The sequence below is a fragment of the Chrysemys picta genome, chromosome 7 (genome assembly GCF_011386835.1).
Source record: "Chrysemys picta bellii isolate R12L10 chromosome 7, ASM1138683v2, whole genome shotgun sequence".
Lineage (NCBI taxonomy): Eukaryota > Metazoa > Chordata > Testudines > Emydidae > Chrysemys > Chrysemys picta.
Genome location: NC_088797.1, coordinates 41270254 through 41292801, shown reverse-complemented (window position 1 = coordinate 41292801; position 22548 = coordinate 41270254). Strand labels below are relative to the sequence as shown.

General features: G+C 40.3%; 1 protein-coding gene across 31 annotated transcripts in view; it reads left to right on the top strand.

Moving 5' to 3' along the window:
* ATP2B2 (ATPase plasma membrane Ca2+ transporting 2) overlaps positions 1-22548 on the top strand; it is a 754329-nt gene that overhangs the window by 594921 nt on the left and 136860 nt on the right. For 13 of the 31 annotated variants that reach the window (XM_065551250.1, XM_065551243.1, XM_065551251.1 and 10 more), the window contains one exon: positions 10890-11015. In XM_065551250.1, coding sequence (XP_065407322.1) covers positions 10890-11015 — 126 coding nt within the window. Of the gene's footprint in view, positions 1-10889; positions 11016-13123; positions 13157-15322; positions 15419-22548 lie in introns of all 31 variants that reach the window. The other 18 variants (XM_065551226.1, XM_065551224.1, XM_065551233.1 and 15 more) reach the window with 3 other exon arrangements.

Here is a 22548-nt window from a genome sequence, read left to right as displayed (position 1 = left end):
TCACACCCCCTTTCGGGGGGGGGGTAAACAACAGCCCCACACCTTCAAGTCCAATCCCCACAGTCTAGGATCTGGTGTGGTTCTGACCGGCCGTTCCCTGCGGCCTGTGGCTGTGCGTGGGGTAGCACAGCAAACAAAGGGGGAAAGAAGGGGGGGGGACTCAGGCCCGCCCACAACTCTGAGTCCCGGTCCAGAGGCCCTCGTGTGACAGTCTCACTGTCTTCCTTCTCCTTCCTCCTCTGACTATCCCTCTGGACCGCTTCCCCAACAGCCCTTAGCTACGCTAGGCCTCCTCCTCCCAGGCCTGCCGCCTAGCAGGCTATGGAGTAGGGCCTTCTCCCACTCTCTCAGGCTGGCCTGCACTGCGCTGTCCGTGGTGCTGGCCTCCCAGCTCTGGAGATAGACCTTCCCCTCTGAAGGTCTGGGACAGACTGACTGCTCCTGCTCTGGGCAGCCTTTTATATGGCTAAGCTGGGCCCTGATTGGCTGGCTCCACTCTGCCTTCTTATTGGCTCCCAGTAAGCCCTCTCCTGATTGGCTGCGCGTCTACGCAGGCGCCTAGGCCTGCCGCAGCCCAGTCTCCCTAGGTGGGGGGTAATCACCCCACCACAATGACATTGAAAAATAGTGTCTGCACATTATATTGGAAATGGTAGTTGCCATAGATTTACGATACACTGTGTGTAATTGGCGGCAAGGGGAGGAACCAATATAAATTTGTGCAGAAAACTTCCACTGTGAGGGTAATACCTGTGCTAACTGGTAGGTTAGGTTAAATGCAATAGTATTGATAGATGTGGTAGTTGGAATGTTTTTTAAGAACTTTTATACTTTCAGTACAGTACAATGCCTTCTTATTTGCTGTATTTTTTGACCACACAACATTTGTATGCTGACAGATCCCAGTTCCTGAGGCAGTTCACCTCATGGAGGAACCCATGCCCACCTTTAGAAGCAATTTCTTTTGAAATACTAGTGTGGAGAACTGGGAATTTTTTGATTTATCATGAAACAATGTGTGACTCAGTTTCCCCCTTGCATTCTATTGTTTCCTACCTGGGTGAAGGGGATTAACCTCTTTGTCTTCTAGTGGGGAGATATGACAGATGTGTAACCTTGGAAGCATGGAAAATGTCAGACAATTGCATCAAAATATACAAGATGCTATAAGCACATAGAATATTCATGGACTTTTGCATCAATAAGTGTAATATGCATCTTTGTGTTCCTGGCTTGCTGGGTGGGTTTTGTGTGAAATCTGGAATGACTCAGGGGTGAGTAATGCAAACTCCCAGTACCGGCGGTGCAGATACCCAACTTTTGAAGCTTTCCCCTAAGGGGCATTGCTTAGTATTATTTGTTTCAGAACTGGGCAAAAAAGGGTCAGCTTGAACCAAGTCAGGGTCCCTCACATGATCCCCCAAATGAATATGAGTGTTTAACCAAGAGGGAAAATCTCTGCTGGAAGGGTTGGAAGGACTTTGAAAACCTACCACAGGCTCCATGTGGAAGATGGGTGACACCTAGCAAGCTTAGCATGCATATAGACTGTTTATTGTTTTATAATATATTTTCTCTATAGTTCTTTTGTCCTAAATAAATGTACTGTGCTTTGTGAAAGCTGGATGATCACTGGCAAATGCTGTCAGAGGCCCCTGAGAGAACAGACCTGTAGGTGCTGGACTAAAGTCAGACCTGCTGGGATAAGCACAAGACTGCAACCCTAAAATTCTGGTCCAGAGGGAGAGGAAGGTGGGTTCCAGCCCATGGACAATTAGAGGATTGAGACTTAAAAGGACACCCTTGGAGAAGATGAGGGAGGGAACAGAGGTGCAGTTAACTTCGCTTGGATGCCCTTCTTTGCATGCCATATGACAAAACAGGATGTATAAGTGTGTCTAAAAAGGCTGGTGGAAAATATCACATTCAGTCTACCATATAAACCAACATGATATCCAGGAAAGGGCATAGTGATCCTGCTTTATTTCTGAGCTACTCCTGCATAGCTTGTAGATAGATTGAGCCTTTCTTCATCACCCCAAAGTGGGTCAGGTCTGCCCAGGTAATCTCACTTTTCCTTTATACCTGTACAAGAGTGTTTCCTTGGTGCAACTTTTACAGGTATAAGGAAAAAACTATGCACTGGGATCTGCAAAGTAAGCTGAGGACAATGCTGGCAAAAACAGCAATTTTTTTCTTGGCTCATTTAGCAGTCAGTTAAATTCTGAGCCCAGCAGTAGTGATAAAGACACCGCTTACTGAAGCCAATTTTGAATGCTTCACTTGTAAGAAATGTTAATCTGGGTTGAGTCAGAGGTTATCCATCTGTTCATATTTTTATGTCCATTTCATTTTCACCCATCATCTCAAAGGATGAGGCTCAACAGCTCAGTTGTCAGTGATTTGATATTTCTCGCTCTATCCCTCTGACACATCTCTAGATTGATGATTTTCCCTCCCAAATTCTGTCGGCTTCAGTGTCATTAGTTCACCCTCATTTTAAACATTCAGCTAATTTTGTGCAACTACCCATTTTCACTGGAGAAAATTGGAGCTAGATTCCTCCTTTCCCCCTAACTGAGTGGGAGAGAAGAGATCACCTTAGCTGGGACCCTATCCTTTTCATGGGGTGAAGCTAAACCAGTGCACAGAGACACTGAATGAGAGGAAGTCTGCTTATCTTGTTAAATTTTACCCCTTGAGCTGGGAGAGAGGGCAGCCCCCTCCCCACAACTCCTCTGTTGTGAACATAATACTGTAACTATAGGACCCCAGGCTTGTAGTGGGATTGGAAAGAAAATAACCTCATCACTAGGGGTTCCATTCTGTGGGAGCCCCATCCCCAGAGTCATAGGGAAGAATATACAATGTTGCCTGGAAACCTCATCCACTGGAAGGGGATAATTCTCTGGGGAAAGGGGACAGGAGGAAGACTACATGACAGGGACCACATTCCTGTGCAAAAGCAGAAGGGAGACCCCTCTGCCTCCCGGCACCTGGGTTTCAGAAGCAGAGAGAGATCCACAAGATCTTCTCTCCAGCAGAGGCCTAGGCTCTCTTCCTGTCTCACCTGGTATTCTACTCATGTCCCAGATCACTCCATGAACAGTACCTAGCACACTGCAAGCACCACTGGGATACAAATAAATACAGTATTATATTCTTCTGGGAAAGAACTGGGTTCAGAATTGTGTTGGTTGTAGAAGTGAGAAGGGAAAAAGAGAAAATGGAAAACTGGACTGAGAGCACGTTTTCCAAGAGGGAAAAGGCCACTGAACTTTGCTCCCTCTCCTGTTGTCTCAGGTGGAGGAGGGAGGAGAGCTCACTAGTTTCCTTAAAGGGGAGGATCAGAAGTCTGAATTTGATGTGGAAGTTGAGAGGAATCCAGTGGAGAGATCTGAAATAGGGAAGTGCCACAGTCCCAGTGGTGGGCCAGGAAGAGGGAAGCTTTGAGTGGGCTGAGGGAAGCAATATTTGTTTAGAGGATGTTGGCAAATAATCAAGATAGGGACAAGACTTTAGCCATAGAGGCAAAGCAGAAAGGTCAGATTTGAGATATGGAAAAACTGAGCCCCTGAGTTTTGGAGGCAGCTTGACTATTTGGGAAGAAGGAGACAGGAGTGAAATTGTACTGAGATTCCAAGACTGGATGAGAAGAAGCAGGATGATGGTGTCTACAGCAGTGGAGAAGGTTGAGAGGCAAAATGCAGAGGCACTCTGTATTTATGAAGTTGAGATGGGATAGCAATGGCACAGACAGGCAAAAGATCAGAGAGGCAAGATAGGACAATCACAGAGAAGGTCATGATAGAGAGACAGATTTGTGAGTCGTTGGCAGAGACATGTAACTTTGTGAGAGCAGATGAAGTTTCTCAGGGATAATGCACAGAGAGATTGTGTAGAGAGCAGGAGGACCTTAGACAGAGCCTGAGGGATGCTAACAAAAAGAGGGGAGGAGAGACAACTACCAAAGGAGATGCTGGAGGTTTAGGGGGGGAAATCAGGATTGTATGGGAGTCCAGGGGACGAAGAGAATGAATGACAGAAAATGTGCTCTCAATCCAGTTTTCTATCTTCCTCTTTCTCTTCTAACCTCCATAGTGAACATAGTTCTGAACCAACTTCACTGTGAGTGCTCTGTTGTTCTGCAGCTTTCAACAACTATTTTCAAAAATACTTGTGGGTAACTTGGCTTGGTTCTCCAGTTCAGACAGGGTCTTGTTAAAGGTAGTCAAGATTCAACACATTTGACCACTGGTGTTATTGACCAAGTACCAATGAGTGCCTTGTTGTTCCAGCTCCAAACATACCAAAGGATGAATTTCAGAGACTAGAATACCAATTAGAATGTGGCTGAGAGCAACCTAAAAGAGAACAAAATATCCTGGAGGGAATCAAATTGTATTGAAGACAAACAGTATTTCCAAATATGAACAATCTTCAGTGCACTAAGAAATTCTTTTTTTAACATGTCTGTCTATCAATGCATTTTAATTGGTATTGTGTCTGCTGGAACAGTCTTAGGGCTCTGATGAGATGTTTATGCTCAAATCAGCCTCAGCAAGCTGTTGACAGCACTTCCCACTATGTTGTGTTTGCCAAACCAATCAAAGGGACATTGGTGGCACAAATTAATTGTAGTGATTGCAAAACAACACATTATGGTATGTAGACAATATAGCATCTCTAGTTATCACAGCACTGTCACCTAATAACTTGTGACACTACTGGTATCAACTTCTAAAATCTCGGCCTACTTTTGTCCCAAATATCCATTCTACAATGTTTTTTTCTACTTTCCGAGTTCTATTCATTATCTAGTGCCTAAGAATCTATGTGCTGTGTCACTCCACTGGCATTCTTTTATGTTTCTATTTTCATTTTAGCAACATGGAAGAGAAAGATGTGGCTGCTGGTGGTGGGTGTCTTTGAAGATTGTAAATTGGTGGGAGAAAACAAAGGAGTGGAAAACAAGTTTGGGGCCTACTGGGATTTAAATAGAGACTATGTACGAAGATGCTTAGCAGCTTGTTTGTAATAATAATAATAATAATAAAAAAAAACTAGTGAAGGGAGGAGGGTGAAGTGCCAGGTTGTAAATGGGAATATTATCTTAACCTATAAAAGCATTGCTATCAGTTGCAGGTTTGCTACTTTGAACAAGTCTAGGAGTGTTACTTCGTGTTCTACAGAAAGTAGCTTCTTTATTCCTGGCTATGAATCTGGATGAAGAGAGAAATGATGAATCTGTTTGTCACTATTTTATCTGATGGACAGAATTATGTTCTCAAGAAAATGTGTTGCAACATATTTATTTTGTAATGACCTGGGTTGACATATCAGATGCTTTCTCAATTTTCAAAAGAATTAATCAAAATGAACCGTGACTCAGGGCTCAGTTCAAAAATTTGGTGAAAAACAGAGGAAGACTATTTCCATGGCTGTTTGAGCTTGGCAGCTGTGAAAACCAAGCAGGATTCCCTGTGGCAAAATGAAAAATATTCCCCCTCTCATGCATGGAATCTGGGACTCTGCCCAGCTCGATTGGTTCATATTGCAATTGGTCAGCAGCCACCTCTGTGGGGGGCTCCATGGAGCCTACTCAGGAGCTTTCCTAGTGGTATTCTACTGTGGTTGTAGGCACATCTCTGCTTAATAGAAAATCTTGCACTGGGGAGTTCTCAGAACTATAGATCAGGCATCAATGGAAGTTCTTTTGTTTTTAGAAATGAAGCAATGTTAATGATGTGGCATTGGGGACTGTGCCTTTAAGGACTGGGCTTCCCAGACAGAGTCTGGAAGGAGCACTGTGAATGAAGATCTTGTTATACACAGCCAGTTGAAACCAGAACCACAACAAAGGAGACATCTTGCTAACTCCTTAAGCACTGAGCGATCACTGAGCATCACATGGTATTCAGAGTGAAAAGGAACTAAGCAGATACCCTGAGTGGAAGAATGGAGCAGTAAATAGCCCCCACTAGTGCTGAAACTCTCTGGAAATGTGGAAGATAATTGTTCATCCATGCCAGCAGAAAGACAGGAGTCAATGGATGTGGTGTAATTAGGCTTCAACTTTATTCACTTTAAATAACTGGGATTATCTAGCAATTGCATAGTGCAGGTCATCATCATTCCTTAATCATTTCTAAATTATCCCCAACCTGATCCCAGCCATCTCGTTGCTGGGATCCCACCACCTTCCCCTCGTGTGAGGTAAAGGGGGCTATAGAAGGAGAAGAGTTGGCTCCCTTCTGTATCAGACTCAGAGCCCCAAACCCCACTTCCTGGGCTCCTTTAAGGGATGATTTCTTTCAAATCCTTTCCCAATCCATTTTATCCAATCAGTGTATCCCTTCCAAAACAATTACCCGCATTGGATATCTGCCCTCAAATTTAATTGTTGTGACAACATAACCTAACCTACTACCCCACCCCACTGGGTCCCAGACTGGCTGTGGGGAAGGTGAAAAAACTCCACCCAGCCTCCGTAATCTAGTGTTGAGGGAAAATTTCCTTCCCAGTCTCCAATGAAAAGGGCAACTAGTAGGATGCACATAGCAGATCGCGAGGGGACCTAGTTCTTTTTCAGATCCATGAGTGTGTGTGGGGAGGTGGGGTGCTGCCACTGTGATCCAGGTGAAAAAGGGCTTCTCCAGAACTGCACGGGATATAAATACCTACCTCCTTCTGATCGGCAGGAAGGGCAGTGACCTCCTTCTCCTTCACACCCCCCCCCCCACGACTTGGCCCAGCTGCTTCCTGCTCTTCCCTGCTCTATCCTTGTATATGTTGCCCCCCTCCCATCTACCCACCTGTACTGGGGAGAGCCCCCTTAAAGAGGCAGTACTCCTGTTCTTCCAGCCAGCTGGACAAGGACCCAAAACATCAAGCTGCAGTGGGCACATTGGAGAAGATTTAAACAGTATTTTACTCTGTTTAAATGGATGCCAGCAGAAAGGCAGAGTCAGAAGGTAGCCTTGTTACTGTCAATAGCTGGTTTGGAAGAACTTGTGTTTAACAGTTTTCAGTTCATTCAGGCAGAGGAGGCTAACTGTGAAACTGAATTATAGAAATGAGAGGTGTACTGCACTGTATGCAAAAAAGAAACATCTAAGAAATGATTTTAAAGAGAAAATACACAAAGAAGGTGAAACCATAGAAGAGCTTGTGACTGATCTAAATCTGAAGAGCTCATCTTTGCAATTTTGTGAGGCTGAGTTAAGAGACCAGATCACAATTGGGATCTGGAAGAAAAAACTCGGAGAGACTACTGTAAGACCAAGAATTAACCCTTCACAAAGCAATTAGAATTTTACAAGCAAAGGAAATCACCAGTCCAGAATGAAACTTATAGAGGGTGGACTGTTCTTTGATGCTCTAGACATGATAGAGAATCCAGAATGCTACCAGAAAAGAGACTTGAGACAGAAAGGTGTGCATAACTCAGTCGGAGTTCAGCAAAAACAGCATATGAAGCCGTGCAAGCCAAGTGGATGCCCAACATGTGAAAAAGATGCAAGAGTTGCAATGGATTATATCACTTTGCAAATTTGCAAACACCAAGAGGGCATGCACAGTGTGGACAAGGACAATGACATCACCACTAGCTCAGATAAATTCTTCACAGGCGCAATGGACAATGTTGCAGCAGGAGATGGTTGGACTATCAACCAGAAACCAAAGGGGACATTTATTACTTTCAGGTTTGTCTGCTGAACAAGTTTGGGCAGCATCCCAGCCTTCCTCTGGCTGGACAGCCAAAACTTTAATCTGCTGTGGCACAGTGCCAGTGCCCTGATGCATGTCTACTAGGCAGTTTTCACCCACATGTGCCCCAGCTCCTGGCAAGTCTAATACCTCAGATCCTTGAGATCTTTCCTCTGAGGTTATCTCAAAGTGGCAGCTCCCTCCCCCTCCCCAACTCCCTGGTTTGGGTTTGCTAACTTCACATCCATGGTGAGCACATGCAAACACTTTGGAGGACAGGATTAGAATTCAAAACAACCTTGACAAATTAGATAATTGGTCCAATTTCTATAAGATAAAATTCAATAAAGATAAGTGCAAAGTGCTTCACTTATGGATGAAAAATCAAATCAGAGCTACAAAATGGGGGAAAACGGGTTGGGTGGTATTACTTCTGAAAAGGGTCTGGAGGTTATTGTGAATCACAAATTGAATGTGAATCAACAATGTGACTCAGTTGCAAAAAAGGCTAATATCATTCTGGGGTGTATTAAGAGGAGTAAGACATAGGAGGTAATTGTCCCACTCTACTCATTACTGGAGTACTATGTCCATTCTTGGCACTACACTTTAGGAAAGCTGTGGACAAATTGGTGAGTGTCCAGAGGAGAACAAAAATGATAAAAAGTTTAGAAAACCTGACCTATGAGAGAAAGTTAATAAACCTGGGTATATTTAGTCCTGAGAAAGAAGTCTGAGGGGAGGGGGACCTGGTAACAAATGTACAGTATGTTAAGGGAAGTTATAAAGAGTGATCAATTGTTCTCCATGATCATTGAAGGTAGGACAAGATGTAACAAAGCGAGAGATTTAGGTTAGATATTAGGCAAGATGTTCTAACTATAAGGGTAGTTTAGTGGGCGAGGTAATACATATGTGAATGAGGTAATATCCTTATTACTTCACCCACATTTTCTCTCTAATATCCTGGGACCAACACAGCTATAACACTACATACTAAACTGACAATGATATACAAAACATTTAGGGTAGTGACCCTCCAACCTTTTTCGCATCTGTTTTCTAAATATTTCAGCATTCATAAAGGAAAAGCTAAAAAAGTACAGGCAACAACCTACTCTTTAGCTTTCACTATTTAGGTTATGAACAGATAGTGGGTAAATCAGTATCCGCTTTGTCTGGTCTTTAAACCCTTTATCCAGTCATTATCTGACTATTAAAGACTTTAGATTAGGGCTTCATCACTAAATTAAGTGACCGCATTGTCAACGTTTTGGCACTATCCTTTGCACATTTGCTCTTATCTTTTGTTGACCGACCATTTTTTCATATTCTTTTTATTAAATTGCCTTAAAAGTACAATATCACACAAGCTTGTTCTTTTCTTAAAAAACCTTTATGGAGTGTTCAGTATAAAACTGTCTAGCATAAACTTTGTTTCAAATTCTCTATTTTTAAAATACTGACCCTCCCCCCCCCGTTAGGGAAGTGGGCTACTTGTAACTCTTCCCAGAAAGTTCTACCCTATTTATACATTTTCTTCTTTCTCAAAATGACTAGCATCCCCCTTCCTCTGCTGTATATCTAGAAATGTTCCTAAGAAGCGTACAGTTTTAATTGCATGTAATACTGAGTTAATTTCTAGTAAAGATTCTCAGACTATGGTCTCTGGTGCCCAGTCCTCTGGTTTGTCACAGGGTGCTTTCTCTTTGATTTCCAGTAAATTGAATTAAAATGGAGCAAAAAATGCATTAAATATATTCCCAATATTACTTTTCCACGTAAGCAATTCTTGTAGTTGCCACTATAGGAATATTACATAATCCAAAATGGAAAGGAAAGTGGTCTGTGTAACTGCACACAGGTAGGGATGGAAGTTCCTGAGACAGCTTCTCAAGATGTGGCTTACCTTGTGAAAAAGTTAGAACCGTTGATTTAGGGCTTGTCAGCATGGTGCTTTGGCTAACTGGCCCTTGTGGGCCCTGCTGATGTGCATTAAAAAAATCCCTAGTGTGCATTAAAGTAGCCCTGTTAGAAATGAGACTACAATGCTACACACTAGGGAATTTTTAGTGCATGCCTGCGCATCCACGTGGGCCAGCTTAATGTACACCCTGCTGGTGCAGACTAACGAAGGATGAAGACAGGCATGATAGATTTGTGTGATGTAGATCCTTCATTTGATACGTCTACGTGGGCCAAACAGGCCATCTCTAGACAATAAAACGCAGAAGATTTTTTTCAAAAGGGATTTGATTCCATAGTTAGCATTGTCAGTTAAATGATAACTAAATAGATTATCCCTTTCAGGAAAAACTCCCTTGTTATCAGTTTAATTTGTTCTACCCATAGCAAAAAAATCCTTTTCAAACTGAATCATCTTCATATGGGTGCAGACTTCTCCTTGTCCTCTGAAAAACATTATCCTTCAGTTAGTAATCCCATGAAAATATGTCTGAGTCTTGACTTCTTTAGTGTTGGGAACATGGGATTTCTCAATAAGTAGTTCATTTTCTTGTATTCCCATGAATCATAATTTGTTAAACACAATTAGCTGTGCAACACTTCAACTTTTTTTCACTATATTTAAAGGTGTGTGATCAACTTCAGAATCATACTTATCTGAAAATATTTTATTACAAGTAACAACTGAGATAACCGTAACTGAAAGATGAAAAGTTTTCCTTACTTTTAAATTTTGCTTCTGAATTTGATGGTTTGTGTATAATAACTTTTGCTGCTTTTCCTATGTGCTCCATTTTCCCCTTTATTTTGTGTGTGTTTCACACAAAACAGGAGAAAAACATTTGCAAAAACAGCAAAAAGTATGTTAAAATCACAATAATTGGCTTGGATGCAAATGTAACACCTGAAGTTACCTTTACCTTTAAGAATTGCATCAATTTCAAGTTGAAGTTTATTTTAAAACTTGACTTCTACCATCATCTATTTAATTGATACATAGGCACCCTGAGATTTGTAGTAAAGCATCTTTTATTGTTTATGCAGTGGTTGGACTTCTTTCACTGGCATGTGCCATGACTGGAGTCACTCTAGATTTAAACTAGTGTAACTGAGGTCAGAATCTGGCCCACTGTCTACCCTGGTAGTAGTCTTTAAAAATACATTCAGGAAGTATTAGCAAAATTTTTAATTTCTCTTTTATCCTGTCATTTCAGGTACCCATGTCATGGAGGGCTCTGGGCGAATGCTCGTAACCGCTGTGGGAGTGAATTCTCAGACAGGCATCATCTTTACTCTATTAGGGGCTGGTGGAGAAGAGGAGGAAAAGAAAGATAAGAAAGGTAACCCCCTCATAGCACATCTTGGTGCTCTCAAATTATTCTTGTAGGCCCTTTATTCGTAAAGCACTAAAAGTATCTAAAGTACTGTCTTCATGTATATTTTTTGTCATTACATATATGAGGGAATACAGCAAGAGCTATATATTACTAATATGTAAGTCATGATTAAAAGTTTTTTTCATTTTAAGTTGCAGATTGTAGTGTGTGATCAAATGAATGGGAAAATAAGGGTAGATATTCCAATCACAACATTTTACTTTTGCATATAAATCTATACTCACCTAAATTTTGCCCATTTACATCTACATTAATCCTTGCATGGTGACAGTTTTCAGAATGGTAGCCGTGTTAGTTTGTATCAGCAAAAAGAACGAGGAGTACTTGTGGCACCTTAGAGACTAACAAATTTATTTGGGCACAAGCTTTTGTGGGCTAAAACCCACTTCATCGGGTTGTGCCCAAATAAATTTGTTAGTCTCTAAGGTGCCACAAGTACTACTTGTTCTATCTGCATTGATATTAGTCTTCATAAGTCAGACATAGAAAAAGCACCCTTATTTAAATTTGAAAATGAAATGAGGAAAAATTGTGCCTTTTTGGTGATGTAAATGGTGAGTGCCTGTCTTTGTAGTTCTTGTTTTAGACTAACTTAAGTACACTTTATTCATAGACACCTTTTTACTTTCTAAGATTGACAGGTCAGGTTTGGAATATTGGAAGAAAACTAGTCTAAGTGGCAGCAAGTGTTGAATGAGGGTTACCATTTAACTTCAAGTGCCAGGCAGTCAAATCAAGAAGTCTCTTTAGATCTTGACCTTATTGTAGGATAAAGTCAGAAGAACTTACTAAGCTTATCGGCTCCACAGTAAGCAGAAAATTGGTTTAATGTCTTTTTTGTCCAGGTTTACATACACACAGTCGTCAGTGTAAACTGTTTAAGTCTGGTTGCTGCATTTCTGGCCTGAGTGTAAAAGGGATTTTTTTTAAATTATCCTCTTCAAGCATTCAGTTGTGTTTAAGGGTTAAGAAACATGAAATGTGAGATTTTCTAAAAATTCATACCTTGTCAGTAATAAAAAAGCAATTATAACTTCACCTAATGGTTTTAGTTGAACTACATGTTCCTTTGGGTTATCATTTATCTTTCTCCTGCATTGCATACTTTTATATTTGAAGCTGCAGACACAAAGAGTAAACTTAGATGGTTTTTGGGGCCTGAAATTCCCCATTTACTAACTTCTGCCCTCTACTATTTTTATGAAGAGTAGCAGAATGGACTGTTGGGAAGGCTTAAGTGATTGCGCTCAACTCCACATTTCTACAAGAAAACCTATTCTTTGTACCACATAACCTCCAAAGAGAGGTACACAATAACCACTACTTATAATAAAGGCTAAGAGCATTAAAGAGAAAACATTTGCAGTTTCCCAAGGTAGACTATTTTATGCCATTATGTTTTTTACCACCTTTTTAGGGCCCAATCCTGCTCTCATTGAAAACAGGGGGAGCAAAATCAGGCCTTTTAGCAGTAACAACAGTTTCTGTTTTGACAGTCTGTATCGGCAGGGTGAGCAGGATGTTAAAACTTCAATATTTGTTTAGAGCTCACATAACTTGTCTGCAATGAGTGTCTGCTTTGGACCAGGGAGAACCCCCTCTGAATATCTTCTTGCTTGGTGTCTGTATATTGGTGTATGTCCCAAGCTTTACTGTTTGTAGTCTTTAAAGAAAAAGAAGCAAATTTGCCATTGCAGATTAATAGAACAAGAGGTGATTCTAAAGAAACACTGAGGGGTAGGGCTTTTCAGATCAATGCACAAGAATTTCATATAACACACATGAACTCTAATTGGAACCACACAACTACAACAGCAACCAAATGCTTTCAAAATTCAGGCTCTTCTCCTGCAAGCACCATTGTGTGGGTGCAGGAGTCTGCCTGCATGGACCTACGTGTATGGATCAGGGCTTTATTCCCCAAAAATATATGTTCCCTTTATATAAACCTTCAGTCTTCTGAAATCCTACCACTTGGGTGTTTACATGTCAGTTTTCTCTAGATGTGGGCTTTTATTCTTCATTAACGTGTTGTAAAAATCATCATGCAGGTATGAAAAAGGAGGATGGACATCAGCTTCCAGGTAGAGTAAGAAATCTACCAGATCAGTTAGAAGGATGAGGCCATCTGACAGATTGTGGTGCAAATCAGGGCTGAAAAAATCAGGGTTGGAAAAATTATCCTTGAATACTCTTTTCAAATTCAAAAGTTGATTTCAATTGACTTCATTTGAGACCCTTCCATGCTTATTTTCAGCAAACATTTGAGTGCTCAAGCATTACCAGTGCTGCAAATCATAATTTTAGGCTTGGATGCTCAATTATTCCTGAAAAGTAAATTATTGTATATTGAATTTTTAAATGTGCAGTTTAATTGCTGTGCTGGTTAATGTAAGTATCCAACTTCAGAGAAAATAAATGTAAATAATCAATTATGAATTATGAGTATTGTAATCAAATATGCAATTCGAAATTTGCATGTATGTACTACATGGTGAATTTCAAATTCTGTATTTTATTGTGTTCATTTTGCACTAGGTCCATCCGCAACACCGCAATTCAAATTAAGTTGAATAACTAACCTGCATGAAATTATCAATTGTGGGCCAAGCATCAGTCACTAAAGAATTTCATTTGTTTCAAAAAGGAGTAAATGTGAAAGTTGTTTTCTGTTGTGAACAATTAGCCAACAGAAAGCAAAGCAAAATTCATTGAACCAGTTATTCATTATGAATTGTTCTGTCAACTCTAGTGCAAATGAGCATTAACAATAATAAACAAAACCTTTAGGGAACTTTTCCTCCTCCTATTATGAAGGAACCTCTTGTCTGACCAGTTTTCCTAAAATAAGATTGCTGAAATCTAAACTGGGATTTTATTTTCTATTATATTCATTTTTATCATAGATGAAATTGAAAAATGCAGGGACCAAATTTGGCAAGTTGCTGTATTTTGTATTTCCCAAAATATCTATATGTACTATTGAAAAATGTAATAGATTTGAAATCCGTGAAGCATATTAAATGGGTTATCGTAGCATATCTTTCAGACCTATGTATAGTGTGCACTAGTTCAGTGGTTCTCAAACTTTTTTTTTCGCAGACCACTCAAAAATTGCTGAGGGTCTCAGCGGACCACTTAATGATCTTTCCAAATGTTGTTTGTACCGTTGGCTAAGTACTGTAAAGCGCTTTGGATAAAATACCTTAATAATAATTAATGTTTTTTGTTCTACAAATAAAAGCACACAACTCATATTTTAATATCAGTTGTCTGACCTTTCTAATGTGATGGATGTGCCCTCTCTCCCACACCGCGGCAGCCCCTGAGCTGGGGCTGGGAAGGAAGGGGGTCTCTCCCCCACTGCAGCAGCCCCCGAGTTAGGGCTGGGAAGGAAGGGGATCTCTTCCCCACCGCAGCAGCCCCTGAGCTGGGAAGGAGGGCCGTCTCTCCCCGGCAGCCACAGCCCTGGAGCTGGGAAAAGTCACCTCTTTCTCTGGCTGCCGCAGCCCTGCACATCCCAAATTCCCCCAACCCCCTCTTCTCACCCCACTGCCCCCTCCCATCTACCCCCTGTTCCCCCAAGGCCACCACCTCACCTTACATGTGCGTCTTCTCCAGGGTCCAGGCACCTAATTAGTGGAGCCACACCTGCGCAGCACCCACTAATTAGGTGGGTGGCCCTTAATTTTCAGTGTGCGGCTGCTCAGGCGCGCACCTTAGAGGGAACTATCCGCGGACCACCAGAATGGAGCTTGCGGACCAGTGGTGGTCCATGGACCACAGTTTGAGAACCTCTGTACTAGTTGTCTTAGTAGCAATATATTGTACATTTTGAAAAATGCTGACAGGTTTTATAAATGCATTTATTCAAGCCAAATTATATTTTAGTCTATTTAAAGTCAACTTTTTTGCAAATAAAGCAAATAAAATATCTGCATAAAGGAGCAGAGGTATAGTAATACATAGTACTGTGTATAGACAGTTCTCACCAACTCTGTTAACTTTGTTAAATGTGTCTTTCATATTTCTTCTTTTTTTAAATATTCCATGTATGAGGTTTTTTTTTTATTTCTGACTTTGGTAACATCTTTGTAATGACATTCATTTTTAGATATTATGTTGCTTAATTTAAAACAAATCTTTTTTGGAGAAAACAAAGTCACACTAGTCCATAAATGTTATTGTTTGTGTCATGTACATTTGTTCATATTATTATTTATTATTCTTTTGTATCCATTATTACTCAGTAGATTCTTCCCATCCCTCCTCCCACCCTCCTTCAGCTACAGATGGTGCAGCAGGTGCAAATGCCACTGATAATGCAAATGCCAGCTTAGTCAATGGTACGTCAAGAACACCTAGCTTGTTTTATTTGATGGATTTCTCTCCTGACTATATAAGCTTTCCTCTTCCTCTTATGAACTGCACAGATGTTGTATGTGCATGTGATTACCCTGTGAGAGCTCCTACTCCATATACTGTACAGTAGCTTATAAGAGATGCCACAACAATATTGTGTCTCACTAGCAATTTACATCTTTTCTTTATGCTGAACTAAGAATGGGAGAGGAACAAGTAGGAATTTTGATTTTTTTTTTACCATTAATTAAAAATGGTGATTAAGTATATTTTTCAAGTATGTCCTGTTTCCAAAGCTTTTATAAGAAGTTGCCTTTTCTTAAAATTTTCAATGTCAAACTCCTCTTTATATGCTTTTTAACACAGATTTGAAACTGAGCACTATTATAAATTTATTTTACATTCTACTGTTCCAAGTGGCACTCTCATAAGCATTCATAGTCTCAATGTAGCTTTTGGAAATAGTACTGGGGTCAGGAATCTGGCTCAAATGTAATATGTAGCACTTTGGTGGCATCTTTTAACTAAGCACTTCATAGCATCCTTTTGATAGAGGTTATGATTGAAAAGAGGAACACTCTTATGCCAGTTTGTGCCCTTCAGCATAAATTGTTTAAAGGGCTGCATTTGTGTACTATAAAATACTATTACATCAGTTTTTACTTTAACCTAGTACAGCTTCTTGACCCCATTTCTTAGCATGCTAATACTTTAGTAATACCTGTTCTGGTAGTCTAATTACAGTATTAAATGGATTGGATAGATACTAGTTTAGGCTTTTGGAATAGTTTTTATTTTTGATTATCATTTACATTGTTCAATCTTAATCACTTTTTGTGCAGTAGAATCTGTTACTTTAGCTTTGCACGACTTTACAGCACCAATAACATGGTGGAATGTAAATACTATTTCTCATAATTATTCATCATATTTGTGATATAAGTAGATTCTGTGCCTTGCAGAAGTCATTGTAGTGTGCATATTAAGGTAAGCTGGAGATCTGACATAACAATAAACACTACTGTTTCAACAGGATGGTATTTTCTGCAAAGCAATGGCATGGGGAATCCTATGCACATTTTTTAAATAATTGTATTAAAATTAATAAAAATGTAGCAATCTGCAGACCCTTAAGATCATTTTCATTTTGTGTGTGTGTGTGTGTGTGTGTGTGTATGCACACACACACACACACACACACACATATATTATATATACACATACACACACTCCTGTTGGAAAAGTGGAACCCCCCAAGCCATGTTTTTCCATTGGTTGACAAATACCTTAGAGACAGAGAACCATTAAGGTAATGACTATTTTATTCTCCCCACTCTGATGTGTTTTATTGCTATAATAAATGCACTTGCTGTACATTTCGTATAAGGCAAACATATGTATACAATAAAGCCTAGATAGATGTTCTCCTTCAGTAGCTGGGGGACCAATACTACATTAAGGGCTCAGTTCTTCAAGGTGCTGAGCACTCTGGCGCTGATAAAGTTAAGCAGCTGCTTAAGTGCTTTGCTGGATCAGAGCCAGAGTTTTTACAACATGATGCGTGATTGAGCACTATGTGATTCCACCTTAGTTTCTCTGTACTGAACCCAGGGCCGCTTCAGGCACCAGCGCAGGAAGCAGGTTCTTGGGGCGGCCAATGGAAAGGGCCGGCATGTCTGGGTCTTCGGCGGCAATTTGGCGGTAGGTCCCTCAGTCCCTCTTGGAGGGAAGGACCCGCCGCCGAATTGCCACCGAAGAATGAAGCTGTGCGGTAGAGCTGCTGCCGAAGTGCCGCTGATCGCAGCTTTATCTTTTTTTTTTTCCCCTTTCTTTTTTCTTTTTTCTTCGATGCTTGGGGCGGCAAAAAAGCTGGAGCCAGCCTTGACTGAACACTAGTCATTTTTATTGAGCCGATAGAGGACTGCTCTGTTTGGTCTTATTAATTTCATCTTGGTAATGTGATGGAGTTTACAGTAATATTAAGTCAATATTTCAAATCAAGTGGTGTACTAAATTCTTTTTCCCGGAAATTGTAGTCACTGTCTATGCTCATATCAGTATTTTGGTTCCCAGAATCTCACACACCTGTAAATCCAATTTTGTATGATGCTCAAGGTAAAAAGTCAGATTCCATGCATTTGATTGTATTCTGTGAATTGTTTTCCCATCTTCTTTTGTGATGCTCTCAGCTTAATTTCTCATGAACTTTGATCCATATGGATGAGAACCCCCACCCCCAGTTCAGCATGCCTGCCAGCATGTGGTCTGAGGAGAAACAAGACTGCAGAAGTTGTGCTGTGTGCCCCAGGTTAGGACTAGGGTGTTTTGGATGAGGCTGGCTGGGGTAATTTCCAAGGTTTTGGCTCCTGTCTGCACTATGACTATGCCTTTTTCAAGACAGCAGTGATGGTGATTGATTTTTCAAGAGTAGTTACAATGGACCACTTTTTTTTTTTTTTTGTGTGGAAAATTAAGAGAAATTGAAGTTTTAAAGCAAGAAAGTTTAACATTACGAGACCTTAGTTAGGACTGGATAATTGGCATATATATATAAGAGCAGTTTCAAGAAACATGAATATATATCTAATGTGCTCTCAGTAGTGAATATTCGATTTTTTAACCAATATAGTGTAACACTCTTACAGGAAGTGCTCTTGTACAGTAGCTGTAAATCAACAAATTACAAAAAGCAGGCTGTGGCACACCAATAATTATTCGGTTGTCAATGTAAATTCAAAACAAAAATATGCTTTTTCCATGGTTGGATTTGTAGTGACATACTTGAATAATGGTTGCCTAACATACTTTTTCTAGCTGTATAGCAGGTTAAGAAACTGTCTATAAATTCCAACCTTTTTTCTACTTTTCAGTAATTAGCATCTGAACCTGTTTGGTATTTGTTTTTATGGATGCATGCATTTATTTTTTTTAATACAGAACAGTGTAGATAGACAGATGGACTTTTTATTAAAAGGTTTTAAATATGAAATTTTAGTATCCTGTTTTTGCCAATCTGTATTAAAAGAGAGGAAAACACAAACAAGCAAAAACCCTTACCATGAAAGTTGCACAGAAAGTAATTCATTAGGATAGTTTTCATTATATATTTTAAAATGCAATTTGAAATGTCAAAGTATTTGTTTTGAAGTCTTAAGGAGCAACAATGACTGCAAACCTTAGGAAACTTGTTTGTCCCAGCTAATTAAAATTAGATCATCAGTCACCAACAGAGCTAAATAAGACTACTAGCTTCTCAGTGGTCCTACTTGGGATCTTGCTTCAGACCAGTGGGTTGATGGGGAAAGTGGGGGCGCTACTGATAGGGACCATGTCAAGCCTCCTAAGGCTGTGGAGCAAAAGAGCCCACTTAAGGCCTGTGGGAAGGAGGAGAGACAATCAGTTTTCTAAGGCTCAGAAATGGGGCTGCTGGGCAACAGTAGCTCTTAAGGTCTGCAGCAGGAGAGAAATGACCTTGATTCTGCTGTTTCTATGTTTCCATTTTCTACCAATCTAATTCTCCTTTCTCCTGTTGACCCTCCTAACTTTACCTCACACGGCTTGCCTTCTTCCTTCATCCTCTTGTCTCCCACTCTAGAAGCACTCTCCGTGCCCTCCCCATTGCCCGTGCCAACTAAATGTTGATCCATGCCTTCTCCACACATGCTCTCTTCACCCCCAAACACACTACAGACCTCTTGCAGATCTCCTAAGAGCCATGGGAATCTCTGGAAGTCCAGAGGAAGGAGGACTGGAGCAAGCAAAGCAAGGACGAAGCTTTTCTCCCTCCTCATTCAAATAGATGAACCCAATTAACTTAATTTTTATTGCTCTCCCACTCTCTGTTCTCAAGTCATGATCGGGCAAACTCATGTTAAAAGCATTTTCTAATTGAGGGATCCACTTAAAGTTTACATCTCTAGCTGTCAGTTGACACTAGAGCTGGATGGAGAAAATTAATTCCATTTTGCAGAGGATTTTGATATTTTGAAATTTGTTTTCATTCGGATTTGGAATGAAAACCACACGTTTTGAAATTCTCCATGAAAGGGAATGAAACTCCAACTCTGGGGCAGTCAGCCTGGTGGGCTGCCCCAGAGCTGCATATCCTACAAGTTCTGGAACCTAGGCTGCAGGGGACCTTCAAGCTTGGGAGCCGGGATTCAGGCAGGTGAGAACGCAGGCAGGCTGCCATGAAGCTGGACCGGCAAGCTGTCAGGAAACCAGTGCGACAATTTGGGGTGTAATTCAGACCAGTGAGAGGTTGTGTCACTGATTGTCCTGTAACTCTGAGTTCCTTAGAATGCTCTGCTGCTCTAGCTCCCTGTCCGTATGCTCCCAGCCAACATACAGTCATGCACTGAGTATTTGTGTGTTCAGCAGCATAGCATTTACAGATGTGTGATCGTCTTGTGTAGTTGAAGCTAAATTGCTCAGAACCCCAATTATCTTTGGAAGTATATTATCCAATTGGGAAGTATATGACTGTAAATGAGAGTTACTCCACAGCTCAGTACTCAGAATAAAGTTAGAATATATAGTAAGCCAGCTGCAGCACCCAGAATAAGTGAACACGGTTCTAGTTTTCCCAATTGCAGTTAACTTGTCCGTTCTTTCTAACATTTATTAAAATTCAGTTGCTAGAATCAGTCTAGCACTTCTATGACAATACAGGGTTGTTACTGCATTTCTTGTGTTGAAAATGTGGGATGCATTTTCCCTTGATGAACATGCATCGTTTTCTTTAGCATTGATCAGAATTACACGTGGCCAGCAGAAGGAGTAAACACAGCTATCTGTCATTTTCCAACATAACACAATGAGTTTTGTACTTGGACAGTTGTTTGAAGGAGGCATGTCATCAGGTAAAACATTGTTTAACCTACTGTTAACTATGATAGTCCCAGGACATTTGTATGTGTTTACCACTGGGATTCCTATTAAATAAGTTGTAATTCCTTAATATGTTGGATTTACAGAGTTGTAGGGAAGTTGAATTAGACAGTGATGGCAGAAAAGAACTCTGAAAAGGTTGCTATTCATTATAGTGATACTGGAGATGCTCCGTTGCTATTAGTCTCAATTTTGCTAACGCATTGCATCGCAGACTACGCAACAGGAAAGAGCTACTAGTAATTCTGTTTAAGCACTTTTCCCATCATAATTTTGACTACATATTGACTTGCTGTATGTCTCTGATCTTGTTTACCTGTAGCATTAGATTGGCTTGTGGACGAGGAAATAATTCATTTCCAGTGCAAAATGATAGTTTGAAAAATCATTATGCTGTACAATACATTTCCTGGAACTATTCCGACAGAGGAGAATGTAATTAGAATAGATTCTGCTAAAAAGTTTTAAAACAGCAATTGCCACCTAGTATTCAGTTTCCAGGTCACTCTTACGGATTCCTGTAATTATTTGTGATGATGTATATACCCTAATGCCAGCAATACTATTAAGTTATCTTGCCACACTACCTATATTAGATTTGAATGAAGTAACCATTTTTAAAGGGAACGAGAAGCTTGACTGTGACCATGCCCTAATCGTGTTACAAAGGACAAAAATCTTAATAAAGGCGAAGGCAACACAATATAATGGACATCAAAAATCATACAACAAAACACAGAAAGCCAGTGGTACTGACCCCTGCAGCCGACCTACATGTTCACAAAGCAAGCAATTAATGGGGCTGTCACAAGCCTCTAACGTGCACAACACATCATGTGGGCAATGCTGCTTCTCTCCAAACTTTTCAACCTGGTATTCCAGACTGGAAAAGGGACAGGAATTGTAATTAACTGAACTAACTTCCACTGCCCTCAGAGCCCCTACCACTGTTCCCTTCCCCCTTGTTTCCAGGAAGATATTTGTGCAAAAATAGACCCAATAAAAAAAGTCATGACAGTTTTTTTAATACTGTATTCCTTATCCCCCCTACAGTTCTAAAGAATTCACATAGATGGGCCTGTTGTTCAGATCCTAGCACAAAATGAAAGAGGATGTCCCTCTCAATTCCAAGGGCTATATATCCCAAATCCTTGCATCCCGCTAATTTGTAGTACAGTGCAAGGCTCACCTCTGGATTCCAGAGGCTTTTTGGAACAGCAAAAACCCAAAAGCCTTTACCCCTACTATTCTCCTATTGTACCCTCTTTATATTAATCTTTCATATGTTTCTTTGGTGTAAATTCAATTGTGATCTAACTTATTGATGTGTGGGAAAATACACAAAGACAGAACTGAAGTGTGAAGTTACTGGAGAGGTTAGGACAGTCAGTGATGCACACAAGGAGGAGACATTTGGTACCGATAAACACCACAAAGAAGGAAACAAACAGCACAGAATCATATTGCAAAACAATCTCAACAATTACAGTAAAATAACTTTATTTTAATTCTTTCTTCTTGCTTGTGCTGGTTACATGAACTATCATGTGTGAAGGAAAGGAGTAGAATCAGCACTGAGAGGTTGGAAGGGAACATTGTCTACCTGAGGCTTAAGAAGTGATTTGCAATATGAATACATTTGGAGAGTCAGAGCCTTAGGGCACCTTTTGATATTGATTTGCCATTTAACCATTGGGTTTGTGAGTATGTTACTAGATAAAATTGCAGTGTTAGGATATCCTTGAAAGTCTTTCTTGCTACGTGCATGTATCAGCCATTGTTTTGCAGAGATATATATTTTGTAGGGCAATCTTCAAATTTCTCTCACTCACAGTAATATGCTGACACTGTTTCTGATCCAGGAAGATTGGTTGTGCCTCACTGGGAACCTTTGAGTGTTAGCAGTATTACTAAGAGCCAAGAAAAGGGCTCACTTTGAAAATCTGAGCAATGATGCTCCTGTTAGTGGACAGCAAGGGATCTAATCATGAATTCTAATACCCGGGAAATGACGTAACTATACCTTGAGGCATGATCAGACTTCTTTATTTTATTTGTAATAGATTGGTTCATATATTATTATAACCTGCAGAGTTCTCTTTTCATTAGATCAGCTAGTTAAATGAGCCTTGAGTACCTTAATTAGTTGAAATAGTAACTGAAGATAAAGTTATTAAATACCTAGATGGTTATGATGTGGTTAGAGGTAAGCCCAACATAACTA